The sequence below is a fragment of the Phacochoerus africanus genome, chromosome 10 (genome assembly GCF_016906955.1).
Source record: "Phacochoerus africanus isolate WHEZ1 chromosome 10, ROS_Pafr_v1, whole genome shotgun sequence".
Classification (NCBI taxonomy): Eukaryota; Metazoa; Chordata; class Mammalia; order Artiodactyla; family Suidae; genus Phacochoerus; species Phacochoerus africanus.
The window spans coordinates 128,428,105-128,442,858 of record NC_062553.1 but is presented as its reverse complement, the minus strand read 5'-3'; the positions used below and the strand labels follow the sequence as shown (position 1 = coordinate 128,442,858).

The 14,754-nt window shown below is 35.8% G+C and overlaps 1 protein-coding gene across 2 annotated transcripts in view; it reads left to right on the top strand.

Moving 5' to 3' along the window:
* CCSER1 (coiled-coil serine rich protein 1) overlaps positions 1-14,754 on the top strand; it is an 823,961-nt gene that overhangs the window by 555,417 nt on the left and 253,790 nt on the right. For both annotated transcript variants that reach the window (XM_047798060.1, XM_047798062.1), the window contains exon 8: positions 13,991-14,074. In XM_047798060.1, the coding sequence (XP_047654016.1) occupies positions 13,991-14,074 (84 nt within the window). The remainder of the gene's footprint in view (positions 1-13,990; positions 14,075-14,754) is intronic.

Below are 14,754 nucleotides of genomic sequence, written 5' to 3'. Positions count from 1 at the left end.
AGTACAGAAATCACATTTAAATTCATAGTCAAAATGAACAGAAAGGTCTCTTACTTTCAAAGATGTATAATACCATTAAAGTGCAAATCTCTCAATGTGACAAGTTCAGAATAAAGACCTCATGAATTACAATTTCTGTTTCCAAGCAAAATAACTTGACAATTATTGACAGAAATAAGGTACCACTCACCTTTACAATAAATTGCTAAGTAAATCTCAGTCCAGTGCCATTTAAGACTGTACGTTAAAATTATACACCTCTGTAAGTTGCTATTTTCTTTATAATCTTAAACTTTTAGTAGATTTACAATAATGCATTTTGTACACCTTCTTAGGCTTAATTATCAAAATGCTTATTGCTTTCCTATGTGTAAAGAGTACTTAGTATCAAAAGGATTCAAAGATGCCATTCTTTCCCTGCAGGTGTTTGTAATTTAGCCTTTTTACTCCACGTTTTTGGTGTCTAGTAAATATTCACGTGGTTTTAATTGTGTGGGGCTGGAGGGTATTTATGTAAAAATGTTTCTGAAAATTACCTTTTGCCTATTCTCAAAAAAAAAAAAAATGGTTTTAACTACCTAAGTTCTTTTCCTCCCTACCCTCGTTCTTCTCTATCAGGTACAGTCTCAAGATTTTTTTCCATGCAGAAGCAGAAGGGAAGCTGGGCAGGTCATGTGGATTCTAAGCAAGGGCTGTAGGACACAGGAGAGCAGCTGAAGTGTATTCAGAAAAAATGACAGAGAAGAAAAGAATAGTCATACTGAAAATTATTTTTGTGAACTATGTGTTCTGGTCATGCAGGTCAAGATATACAAACAAAGGTCTCTAGGTCTTGTGAATTTTGGGGGGGGCGTTGAAATATTTTCTTTTGAACACAATTTTACTCTGAGACTATACCACTTGTGCCATAGATTCAGTAGGTTCCATGATTGCTAGTATGTTTGAATAAATATTTCAGTTTTCATATATTTTTTCTAATATTCTAATAAGCGCCTATTAACCCATAAGAATAAGCACTTGAAGAGATCTGAGGGTAAGAGATATAGTAGAAAAGGGTCATGATTTATGTACTCTTTTTTCTACCCTTTTTATTTCCTCATTTATTATTGAAAAGTCATATGTCAACTCAGTTACATATAATCTGTATAGCACCTTTAATATTGCTAGCACATTAGGGAAAATTTAGAAATTAAAACAACTATATCCACAAAAGCCTGCTACCCTAACAAAATGATGGTCATAATTTTATGTGTTTTTATATTTGTAATAGGTATATATTTCATTTAGAATTCCATTTAAGAAAAAAATGGAAAAAATGTATTTTCCTTGTTACCACATAGACTTTGTAACCATCTTTTTAAATATTGCATAACATTTCATTTAATAGATTTGCCATCATTTAATAGTAATTATTTAATTATATCCTTAGGTTGCCTTCCATATTTCAAAGTTATAACGCTGGGTATCTGTAGTCTGGCTGCTAAGTTTCACTCTTCAAAAATATTTTCTTTTAAGCAGCAGGGCTGGGATGGAAGAGGATGAGGGATGTGTATCAGGGTATATTTATTTATGTTTTCTCCTATACCTGGAGGTGATATTTTTCTTAGCATATTTTGAGTGTGTGCGAAAAAGAATTTGAACAATTGCATGTACTTGATGAATGATTAGCAAAGTGAATTTGATGAGGCCGATTTGTCTAGGTATTTTGATAAGTGTCCAGTTGCTAGTATGTGATGGTGCTTCTAAGTGTGTGTTGGTGGCTTCCCTAGCATCTATGTGAGAGGCCATGACAAGAAGCTCTGGGGTACATCTGAATGGCCAGGTGAGTGTGACATAAAGGCAAAATTATTGCAACACACACAGAACAAAGTAGACACCTGTACCTTTTCACTTGCTCAAGAATCAGTGACAAAGAGGCAAAGCTGAGTACTTTGTAACTTAAAGGAATAAATAATACTATTGTGTTAGATATTCTAATAAGTCCATATTAGCCCATAAGAAAAAGCACTTCAAGAGATTTGAAGGTAAGGATATAGTAGAAAAGGGTCATGATTTATGTACTCTTTTTTCTGTCCTTTTTATTTACTCATTTATTAGTTATTGAAAAGTCATGTGTCAATTTGGTTACTCACAAATCATCTATAAGAAGTTGTAATAGTCAAAAATTATATTATGTCTGGGTATTAGTTTCCTAGAGCTGCTGTAAAAAAGTACTGCAAACTGAGTGGCTTAAACCACAGAAATGTAATGTTTCAGAGTTCTGGAGGCTAGAATTCTGAGATTGAAGTATTGGCAGAACTGTGCTCTTTGAAGGCACTAAGGAAGGATGTAGCCCAGGTTTCTCTCATGGGAATTGGTAGTTTCTTGGTTTGTGACAGTATAACTCCAGTCTTCACATTGTGTTCTTTTCCTGTGCATTTCTCTGTGTCCAAACCTCTCCTCTTTGTAAAGACTCCAGTCATATTGCACTGGGGACTTACCCTATTCCAGTATTTTCTCATCTTAATGGACTACATCTGCAATGGGTCTATTTCAAATACAGTCACAAGCCGAGGTACTGGGGGTTAATATTTCAACATATGAATTTTAAGGGGACACATCCAATTCTTAAGTCTGTTACATGGTTCAAGTTGTTTAGAAAAAGGATTTTTATCACTGAAGCACCATCAACCAAAGATTATTTCATTTCCTTCTACTCATGGGTACCTTGCCTACTAAAAGCTAGTATTTCCTAGCAGGATTTTCCTCTCTCAGATATTCCATTTTCCAGCTGTGTTTTTGACTTCTCCCTTCTTACTGAACCATTCTCCTCATTCTTTAAACCTGCTCAAGCCTTTCCATCTAAATACATACATGCACACTCCATCTCAATTGTATTAGCTATTATTGTTTATTTCTTGGAAGGAGCTTGTCTTTTGACAGGTATGTAGTTGGAAACTCCTTATTTCTCTTTCATCCTCAAGTTGCCCTGAGCCCACTGTGATCTGGATTCTGCTTCTAACATATCACTGGAAACCGCTTTGTGAGAGTCAACAGTGACTGTTTTTTGATAAGCCCCCTTCATCTTTGTTGCAGCCAACATCATGGACCTGCTTGTCTTTTTTAAAGGTATTCTCTGCCTTGGCTCTTATGACAGCATGCTTTCCTCAGTTTCCACTTGTTCAGTATCAGTTTTCTTCACAATCACTTATCTCTCATTTACTGACTTTCCACTACATCAATATGCTTGTGATTTCCAAATTTCATTTCCAGACCAGATCTCTCTCTTCTGAGCCCATGCTCACATAGCCAATGCATGCCGTATTTCTTCAGCTGGATGTTAAAAGGGACCTTAAAATTAAACCTTTAAAGTCTTTTCTTCATCTTAAATTCTTCCACCAAAAATTGTATTTACTCTTAACAGATATGAGCTGTACCTACAGTCATTGAATAGACCTGCCTTGACCTGCCATTTTTTGTCAATGAATAGAAACTTAATATCATCATCTTTGACTCTCTCATCTTTCCTTTCCACTACACAAATATCTGATAGAGTCCACCTTCTAAATAGCTTTCAAATCTATTCCCAGATCCCCAGAGTTTAAGTTCTGATGATTTTCTACCTGGATTATTAAAACAGCCTCCTATGTCTAGTCTCGGTTCCATCCAGCACATTCTTCATAGTGTACCCAGAGTCAGCTGCATAAACTTATTCTGATCATACCTTTTCATGAATTAAAATTCTTCATTGATACACCATAGCCTTCTGAATAAAGCTTGATTTATTATTATGACATAATGACTTTTATGATTTGGTTCTCCATTGTCTCTTTTTTGCCAATGCATACCTCATCACACCATTATACTGAAATATGCTTATCAGGCTCTTGTAATGATTTCCTCTGCCTCCAGAAGTTCTCATGGTCCTGCATTTGCTTGCAAAACACTTGCCTTTCTTTTATCATTTTCCAATTCCTTCTGACCATTGAGAGTCCAGTATGATATTTCTTTCTCAAGAAAGATTTCTCTGATATTACTACCTTAATCTGTTTGTCTGTGTATATATATATATATATATATACATACATACATATATATATATATATATATACACACACACATATATATATATTTGCCCTATACTGACATATATATATATATATCAGTATATATATATATATATATATATATATATATATATATATATATATGTTTTCAATCAGTATAGGGCAAATTGATACAGGTTCCTCCCCTTACTCAAAAATAGAGCATTCCTATGAAAGCTTTCATAAGCCTAAATGGCATGAAGCAAAGAAGCAATTACATTTGCACATACCTTGGTAACAGATGCACACAATAAATCAAGATAAAGCACAGATGCTAACAGACACAGCTCAAAGCTATGGTGGCTTGATGCTGAGATCTGGGTGTAATTCCCAGGAAAAGAGCTTGGTGATGCCAGGTTCACTGCTCAGGGTGCAGCCCACCTCTGTGACAGCTCACCACAAAACCAATGCTAAACCCTTTTTTCACTTTTTATCTTTTTTTGGTAAAAGAGAAATCCTCTTAGGTTTCTTTTGGTTAGCAAAACAGGTATTGATATAGGTCCTTATAAAAGTGAAGAGACATAAAGCAAACTTTTGAACAGTGGGGGATATCTGTATAGATTTGGTCGCTTAAACACTTTTTAAGTTTTTTGTAGAGTCTCAGTAGGCTGCAATTAAGGTGCTGATCAGCTGCTTTCTCATGTGGAGCTTGAGGTTTCTTCCAGCTATTCCTGTTCTTGGAAGAATTCACTTCCTGGCCTTGGAGTTTTGAAGTCTCATTTCCTTGCTGGAGACCCATCTCTTCTCCTTACTGGTCTCCCTTCTCACAGGCCCCTCTCCATCCTCAAAGCAGCAGTAGTGAGTCAGGTCTTTATTAAGCTCTGCATTTCCCCAGCTTCTGCCTCAGGCGACTCATTAGGACTCGTGACAAGATTAGGCCCACATAGATAATCTCCCTATTTTAACATTAACTGTACCATAGAACATATGTAACCACAAACGTGATATTTTTTCATACTCACAGATTCTGGAAATTGGGGCAGGACAGCGTTGGGTGCCATTTTAAACTCTACAGCCTAAGTGTGGCTCTTCCTCTTATATATGCTTGAACAGTTCTCATTGTGGGAAAATATATATGTCTACAGCATGCTCCCCATTTTATGGAAAAAAAAATAAAGTTAAAAGAAAAACCTGGAACTCTGAGCAGTAGTGTAGACCTCTGCTGTGATACCCTGGGCTTGGTGTTAATGCAGCCTTAGGTTTGCTTCTGCAATAATTGTTTTCTAGTTCATAGGAAGGTTGTTAAAGCACTGAAAAATATGGTTAAAAATGCCTTCCTTGTAAAAATGTGCATATCCACTGATGATGTATGCGAAGAATATAGATTATTTCAGAATTTCAACAAATCATAGTTTTGTTATTAGTAACTGATTTATTCAGGATCACACAGCTAAACTGTGACACAATGAGGACTCAAACACAAGTCTTCTCTGCCTCAACTGAGTGACAAGAGATGGACAGGAAAACCATCGATTGATCCAAGTGATTTTTTTTTTCACATTAGATGACAGTTTTGTTTAAGGTAGTTTAATGTTGCTTAATAATCATCTAAAACTTCCCAGTCCTCTTAAATTTAATTTACAGAATCTTTGAGACAAACATTCTGTTTCATAATGGAAGTTAATTATACAGTTGGTCATAGCATGCAGGCATTCAATACATAAGCACACATACAAAATTGTATCTACTTCCTAAATTGAAAAAGCTACTTTTTCCAAATCCTCCCTATGTCGTCTTAAAGACTCCTGCTTTACAATGTATATAGAAGGAGTGTTTGAAGATACTTCTCTGTTGTTTCCATCCATGAGTGCTCTAAAAAAAGAACAAAGCATGCCTTTTACTCCTTTCCTTACTAATCCTGGTTTATGTTTTGAAGCTGTGATCTGTAGCTTCAGCTAAAGTCCATTGCTTTTTGGCAGTGGAGTTTCCTGACTTCCCAGGGTGCCTGAAAGCATTGCTTCAATTCAGTCACGTTACCCATGGTTCCTGTGCACCACAGCATTGACGCTCTCTGCATTTCCTCCTCCCCAGAATTCTATAATTATGCCACAAGTCTTGGGGAAAAAAATCCCTACGGCATCACTTATTTCTGTATTCTTTATCATTGTCACAGTTCAGCACCACCTAAGTGGGATTTTATCATTTTTGAGATCTGCTCATGTTAGGGATGTCTCTCTTTTCCAGTTTTTATTCTCTTCAGTAACATACACAACTAGAAGAGCTTTATTCTTCCTTAATTATACAAAAGCCAATATATGTATTGCCAAGCAGTGCCCAGGATTATTCACGGTGTCCTTCCCCTCTGTCTGAAGATGGCATAAATGTCCAGGGCCCAAGAGCTGTCTCAGCAACTTTGTCCCTGGAGGATGGCAAAGGCATGCCCACCACCGATAGCCAGCTTCTGCCAGGGCTATGTTTGATGAGATTTAAAGATCTTTTGATGGTGAAAGCTGGCAGATGATGAAACCCTCAGATGAGTCAGAAGCCCTTGTTACTTAGACCTCCAAATAAGAGAGGGCTGCCAGACGGGGTGGCAGGAGATTGCTGCCCTCTGGGGACAAAGTCACAGCAGATTGGAGCTACAGGGCACATTTTATATATAGCAAGCATGATGGGATTAGCGAGGTTTCCAGCCTTCCCTGAGGATTAGCTAATTTGGATAATTTCAAGAGCTCTGGGACATTGAGACTGCCCTAGTCACCTCGTGTTTGGCCTCATGGGGCCGGTGCATACTGGCCCTGGAGTGTGAGGATCCAACTAGGAAATGTTTGGAGTATGGACCTAATCAGCTGTTGAAGAGGGGCCTCTAGCCGTGGCCTCAAAACTAAGTCAAGATTGTGTTTTAAACAACGATACAACTGTATTACATACACACTTATAGGCTTATAGGTAAGGAATAGGATGCGTTTGATGTCTTTACTTTTCCTTCCCAGAAACTGAAGTTCATGATTATGTTTAAACATAATTCTCTTAGTTTATTCAGTATATTAAGAGATAAGATGCCTCCTGCTCCTTACCTGAAACATAAAAAGCAAGTATGCATGCCTTCACAACAAAAAAGAACTTTTAACAGGTGTTTTTAGTGGATTTTATTATTATTATTTCTCGTATAGTCTACATTGTGGCTAAGGTCACTCAAATAATTGCTTACCTTCTTTAAGAAATAGCAAGTATTCTATGACAACTGTGCTTGTCTTCTGTGAGGGAAAAAAAAAATTGCTGGCATCAGATAATCCTAAGACCTCTTAAAGATATTTATTTCCCCAAGAATTTTATATCAAGCAAGTACAGTGGGACAAATTAGCATTACTTTATCACTTGTCGACTTTCTATGTTTTTCTCACACAAAAAGCTCATTTTTGGTGAGTTTATGAAGACATTTCTGCCTTAAGTGTAGTTCATAATTAATGTTGGTGAAACCTGTGGGTTTAAGAGAGCAGGAAATTATTTTGTCATGTCAACTAATTCATTATGACCCTGAGAAATTTGCTTTTTATCCTTCTATCTGCAAAATACTATCATTTTAAGAGGGCATTAGGAAAAAAAAAAAAAAGGAAGGCATTAGAAAATGGAACACACACACAAAAAAAGAAAAATGAAATACAAATGTTTGTCTTTTAAATTTAAATTTTCACCAAAAATACCATATGAAACAAAAAACAGACTAGTGCAAACTTTGAGTGAATATTTTTTGTAAGGATTATGACTTAGGTTTACATGCTCTGCCCTGCCCACTTACTGTGGAGAATTATGCACCCCAGTATTTTTTTATTGATACAAGAAGGTGAATTTAAGCGGACTCTAACAATTTGGAAAAAGCAAGGCCATTGTCTCATGGAACTATTTTAACATCTGAGCAAATTTCTCAGTGGAGGCTAACGTTTTTAACTCTACCCAAAAATTATTAAAATACTATGGATTTTGTTGAGAGGCTAATGAACACAACTTAGTGGTCTTGATATTATTGTTAATGGTTTCCTTTAATATGACCTTTGCTAGAATTGTCTTTGCTTCATTTCTACATATAAACCCCTACTTATCCCAGAAATGTACCATGTGTTTAAATAACTGGTCAAAAGAGATTTGAACAGCAAAAAGAAATGTTATGCATAGAAACATTTTATAAATTATAAGCCCTTATAAAAATATAAGGTATCACTGTCATTATCTTGAGTAATGGGGATCAGCAAGAAGTTTTAAGATTTCCTAAGAGTAATACCTTGCAAATGAAACTATTATGCTGATACTCCTTCTCTTCTTTAATTGCTTGAAAAATCATAGCCAGTATATCAGTGTCAAGGGATAATGCTATTTACTGATTTGATATATATGTTTAGAATACATTTCTAAGATACTTTGAACAGATTCTGAACACCTACGATGCCTTTTTAAATGTTTATATTTCTATGGAAAATATTTAGAAAAATCACTCTATTATAGTAAATCAGTGGGATGTTAGTTCATCTCTTAGGTCAGTCAGTGACTTTATAAAATCAAATCTTGAATATTTTTTCAATGGCATGTTTGTAAAAAATTATATAGCATCATGTAGCAATTATTAATACTGAAATAATTTATAAAATATTTTTTTAAATATTCGAAACAATAAAGAATTTAGAGTGGTGTTTTTATTGACTTTGTTTTCATTGTTTGAATCGCAGGTCCTCTTATGGTTCTGTTTAGATGACTATATGCCTGCACTGATTCATTTCACTAGCTACTCAGGTGTGGCAGATAGCTTGCTACTTCAAAGCCAAGTTAACATTAGAATTACATGAGGTCAGTTGTTTAAGTAGAGCTGCAAAATATACTGTCAATTATTATATACTCAGTTTTCTAATCTCTGCCCTGTTGTTCTCTTCTACTATGTTCCTATTTCTTCTCCTTTTTTTTTTTTTTTTCCACTTGTTCATAACAGTCTGTCCTTGTTTACTTTGGTAGAATTGTCTGTTTCTTTTCTTTTTTAATCTTTTGACCTTCTCATTTACAACAATGAGGTAACAGCTCGTAATTAATAAAACCCTCTAGAGAGAGAACCAAAAGTCTATAAATAGAGAGTCATGATAATTCAATACCAGTTTTGACATGTTTTTGTCACTAGTTGCCAAGATTTATGTTCATAATTTTACCTGAAGAATTACGTGGCAGTTTGTGATTTGGAAATTATTTGATTCTTTAATATACATTCCTAATTGCAGCAGAAGATCATTTTCAAGGTGATTTACAGACTCCACTTGCCTTTAATTTTTTGGCATTTGATTTCTGTTCATACAACTTTTAAACAATGAGGCAATTCTAATTCAGGTAAAAATAAATTATAGGATATATGAGACTAATTGAATTTGGGAGTCAGCTAATTGAATTTGGGACAAATTTCCCAAATATTCATGTATCTGGCTCTAGTGTTCCAGATTTAGAAAATAAAAGTAGTAGAATAAGATATTTTTTAAGGATTTTTTATATCTGTATTTCTGATTCTCTAGTAGGTTATATAATAAGGAATAAATCAATATTCCTTTTATGCATGAAATGAGCTAAGTTTGAAAGTTACACTAAATATAACTTAAATCACAAAATTATAAATTAAATCACAAAATATTCAATTTAAAAAATTAAGACTAAAGACTCTACTGAGCAAAGCTACGCAAGATGGCTTACCCTCATGGCCACCTGTTGATGGTGGGTGTCCTCAGGAAGCTCTCAGTGGAAGTATAATGTCATTTGTACTTGTCAGCGAGACTGATTTGTTCTTTCTGCAAGGGACGAACCTGAGAGGAGCATTCTAAGAGACCAGTCTTAGAAGCTGAAAGGTCTTTTCCAATTTAGCTCTGAAAGTCACATAGAATTACTTCCATTCATTTCCCTGGTCAGGCACAGCCATAAGACCAGCCCAGATCCAAGAACAGGGCAGGAATAGCAGCAAAGGATTTGTAGGCAGCTTTAATCTACCATGCCATGAGTTCCATATTTATGAAAAGATATTCAATTAGGAAATATAGAATTGAATTTTAGTTATAAAATTAAATCTACTTGAATGAGAAGCAGGGGATGCCATAATGATTCAATTATATATTTTCATAAATAATGTGCATTTAAATAAGCACAAAATTAAACTGGTTACATTAGTTTAGAGGTAAGTGGAATAAGCTTATTTTAAAAGCTGAGAATGTTAAAATCCAATGAATTCTACATATTAAAAGGATTTCTAACTCAATACATTATCCTATCAAATATATCCTAGAATTTTGCAAATATAATGGGAAAATTGAGGGACTGTTGATTCACCTGAGAGTAGTTTTCAGTTGAGAGTAAGTGTTGTTCGAGTTTTCATTGTGTGTTACAGAAACTTCTATGAATTTTGCCACATGTACACATAATGACTGAAAATAATATTCTAGGTAACTGGGATTTATCTCCAAAGTCATTCATAGAGAAGGCTTTCACAAATTGGCTTTTGATGACATCTGATAAATTCTTAAAATGTGTGATTCCATGAATAAGTGAAAATGATATATTAGCACCTACCTGGTTTAAAGCTGTGAGATTAGGGATTTCTTGAAAAAGCTTCCCAGGAAATCAGAGAATTGTGTAAATTGGGCATGTTTTTGGAAAACCAACTTTCTTCATAGTCCCTATTTGCTGTGATATAGGTAAATCTTCATTTAAGATTAATCAACAAAAAATAATTAATATACAAAATATTGTTGATAATTATTTGACAAAAAACAATGGAGACAGATGGGGGCTGATCCACTTTCAGTAAAGGCCTCACTACCCAGCTGCAAGTCCTGTGGTTAACGGACAGCCTCCAACTGTTCCGCCTTTAGGGCTTGCCTTACCTTCCCAGCTCATCTCTGGATGGTTTGAGGCAATGAATAACTGACAGCAGCTGAGATCGAGTTCTTGAGGCAGCTCCCAACCAATGGCTGAACAGGGAGTGGATTAAGAGCCTAATCCTCTTCCCAGCACAAGGATATCTCTTCCAGGCAGTCTGGACTCTGGAGCTTCTCCATTAGCTGCAGAGGGTTTGTCAGGTATGAATCATAGTCCTCTATCCCCCTGCCCAATTCTTCTCCTTTTCTTTTCATATAGATCTACTCTTTAAGAAAGGTGAAATAAAGGTAAATAAAGATAAGCTTTTGTGCCCTGAACTCTACTTCAGTATTTTTATCCTAGAGAAAATGTGATAGCATTATTATTTTATGAAGGGAGTTTTTCTTTTTTCTTTCTTTTCTTTTTTCTTTTTTTTTTTTTTTTGTCCTTTTGTCTTTTCTAGGGCCGCTCCCGTGGCATATGGAGGTTCCCAGGCTAGGGGTCAAATCGGAGCTGTAGCCGCAGGTACGCGCCAGAGCCACAGCAACTCAGGATCTGAGACGCGTCTGCAACCTACACCACAGCTCACGGCAATTCTGGGTCTTTAACCCACTGAGCAAGGTCAGGGATAGAACCCGCAACCTCATTGTTCCTAGTCGGATTGGTAAACCACTGTGCCACAACGGGAACTCCCCGGGAATTAGTTTTTCTTACGTGGGTATTAGACAAGACTTTGGAAATAAGAGTATCAATACAGTAGTTTTTGTCATCAGATTTATAGTCTGATGTTATCAGCCTCCACAAGAACGATGCATGTGGTGCTCAGTGAACCTGGGCAGAGCCGCAGAGTGTTCACTGAAGCGCCAAAAATTTTGCCCCTCAGTGTCTCTAGAGACATGATTTTTCTCTCACCTACCTTTGAAGTCTGCTAAGTTTGTATTGTGGAGCAAGCTAAGCCTTTTTCACCATTAACACTGTAACATGTAATATTTAGAATCTATGAAAATAAATATTAAAATGATGAGTATAAGTTCTATCCATGAAAGCCCATCATTTAGGGAAGAAATAAGTTACTTTGCAATAAAAGGAACAGAGATAATTAGCACCTCCCAGTCAGTTGCCTGTCTGCAAAGGAAAGGAGATAGTAGTAAATTTGAATCATGTGTTTCATATTGCTTTGAGTAGAGGAAGTAGAAATTAGTACCATGAGACCCACAATTAAAAGATACTCTTGGAGTTCCCGTCGTGGCGCAGTGGTTAACGAATCTGACTAGGAACCATGAGGTTGCGGGTTCAATCCCTGGCCTTGCTCAGTGGGTTAATGATCCGGCGTTGCCGTGAGCTGTGGGGTAGGTTGCAGACCCGGCTCGGATCCTGCGTTGCTGTGGCTCTGGCGTAGGCAGGGGGCTATAGCTCCAATTCAACCCCTAGCCTGGGAACCTCCATATGCCGCAGGAGCGGCCCAAAGAAATAGCAAAAAAAGACAAAAAAAATACTCTTTCCTCTAATCCATTAGCTGTTTCTTCCTTGTCAGCTCAGATAGGATGAAAAAATTCAGAAAAAGTTAGAATTCTCCTATTAATACTGTTTATTGGGTAATTTTAGGGGAGGCAAACATGGATTTGAGTATCTCAGGTGTACAATGCTTGGTGCTGGTAATATGCTAATGAATAGTCTATCTGCTTAGGGGGTGGGGAGCAGAAACTAGTTTAATGAGGCTGGGAAACAAGCAAACACTTGAAGTGTTAGTATTGTATGAAATGATGTATGATTTAGATGCTATGGAGCATGCCCTCCCTCAAGGGAAACATAACTCAGCTAACAAGGGAAAGCTCCCTACTGGAATAAGGAGTAATGTTTGAAATACCTCCCAGATCATGAGAAATTGTGGGGAATTGAGGGATGCAGTGGGTAGATGGCAGTGTTAATGCAGAGATGTGCATGTGTAAAGAAAGGAGATAAGAAACAACATTTTGCATCTCAGTTCTGTAGGAATGAGAACAGGTTGTATGAAGCTGGGAATGAAAAACTGATGCTCCAGAAATAAGCAAGTAGCTGAGGATGAGAGGCGCCATATGCTATGCCAAAAGTCAAAAGACTTTTGACTTTTTTTTTCTCTTGAAAGAAGTGATTAGCTGTTATAGTAAGAAATGATGTAATTCCCATTTAGGAAAATACCTCTGGCAGATAGGGAAAGTGACAGACATAGAACTGACTCAGAGACTTAGTGCAGTAAGTCAGATAAGCAATGGATACCTATGATAAGTCCACAAGAAACAGAAAGGAGTGAGGGAGTCCCAAGAAATACCCTGGAAATAGAGATCAAAGAATTGGGTACCAGATTTGGTTCATAGTGAGTATGAGCTGAGAGGATGGGATATTTTTCTGCTTTTCTGCTTATTTTAGGAAATAAGATAATGGAGAAATAAGTAGAAATGATTTTTGTGGTAGGAAAAAGATGTTGAGGTGGAGTTTGAGTTGGAATGTCTATAGGACAATGCCGAGTATATGCTCAGTAGGTGGTTTTATTTGTGGATTGCAGCTTGGTAGATAGGTCTTGGTTAAATATTTGTGAGTTTCTAACATAGAGTAATAGTCATGGATTGAACGTACATGGAGGCTGTGGCTGAGTGTTCACGTACAGTGACAAGATTTAAGGCCCAAATAGATACATAAAGCCTATAACATGGCCATTCATTTGAGAAATAATACTTAATTATAACAGGGGAACAAATAGTAGGTAAAGTATGTCTTTTTAGTATAATTATTATTCTGCTGATTATGTATGCACAGGAACCAGAGGACAGAATTTAGGATGAATCCCTGATTTCTGTCTTAGTCAACAGAATGAAGAAGGGGAGATCAAAAGAAGATACTATAAGAAAAAAATGTATATATCATATATAGCACAATATTGATGAATACATTAGCTTATTTTGCAGCATATTTTATGAAAAATATTACACTGTAGAGGAAATTTCAGTTTCATTAGTCATAGGCAATTACCTCCTACTGTGTGAAACTGACTTTCCTTATCAGGAGCAAAGTAAAAGGGCTAAGATTACTATGCCATCTCTTTGATGTTTTTATAGGATATAATGAAAGATGAATGCTCAATGCTGAAGCTGCAGCTGAAAGAGAAGGATGAACTCATTTCCCAACTACAGGAAGAACTGGTAAGTGTAAACAATATTTGGCCCACTAATGTATTTTCCTTGAAAGGTTACTTGCTATAAACCCTACAACAACTTCTTTATTTATGAACACTAGCGTTATTCATGGTTTATAAACATAAGTAATTCAATCTGATTAATTATCAATTTTATAAATTACACTAATGAGGATTTGACAATATGAAAAGGAATGTTTTATAATATATATTGAACTTTACGTAATTGCAGAAACAGATTACTGAACTAGGATCAGACATTTCAGTTGTGGAATTGTGAAGGCTAAGGCCACATTTTATTTTGTAAAGTGCAAGATTTCACTCCATGCTGCATAGCTAAAGACACAATCATGTAATATGAAGCAAAGTACTGAATAATTTTGCTAACAAAACCAGCTACCAAAAATGTGTTAACCAAATGAGACTTTTTGTTAATACAGATAAATTAATGTTTTATATATTTATGTTAATAGATACATAGATTATACAAAAATATGAAATGTGTATAGTTCTGTTCTCAGGATTTTTTTAATGTGACATAAAAATGTAATCATATTTTTATAACATGAAACCACTTTTGGTAGGTAACAAGACTAGCATGTGCATTACTTTTCTAGGTATGTCTTCTCAATTTATAGATCTATAAATATGAATAGCATTCTGCAATAAAACACAGTTAATATGGAT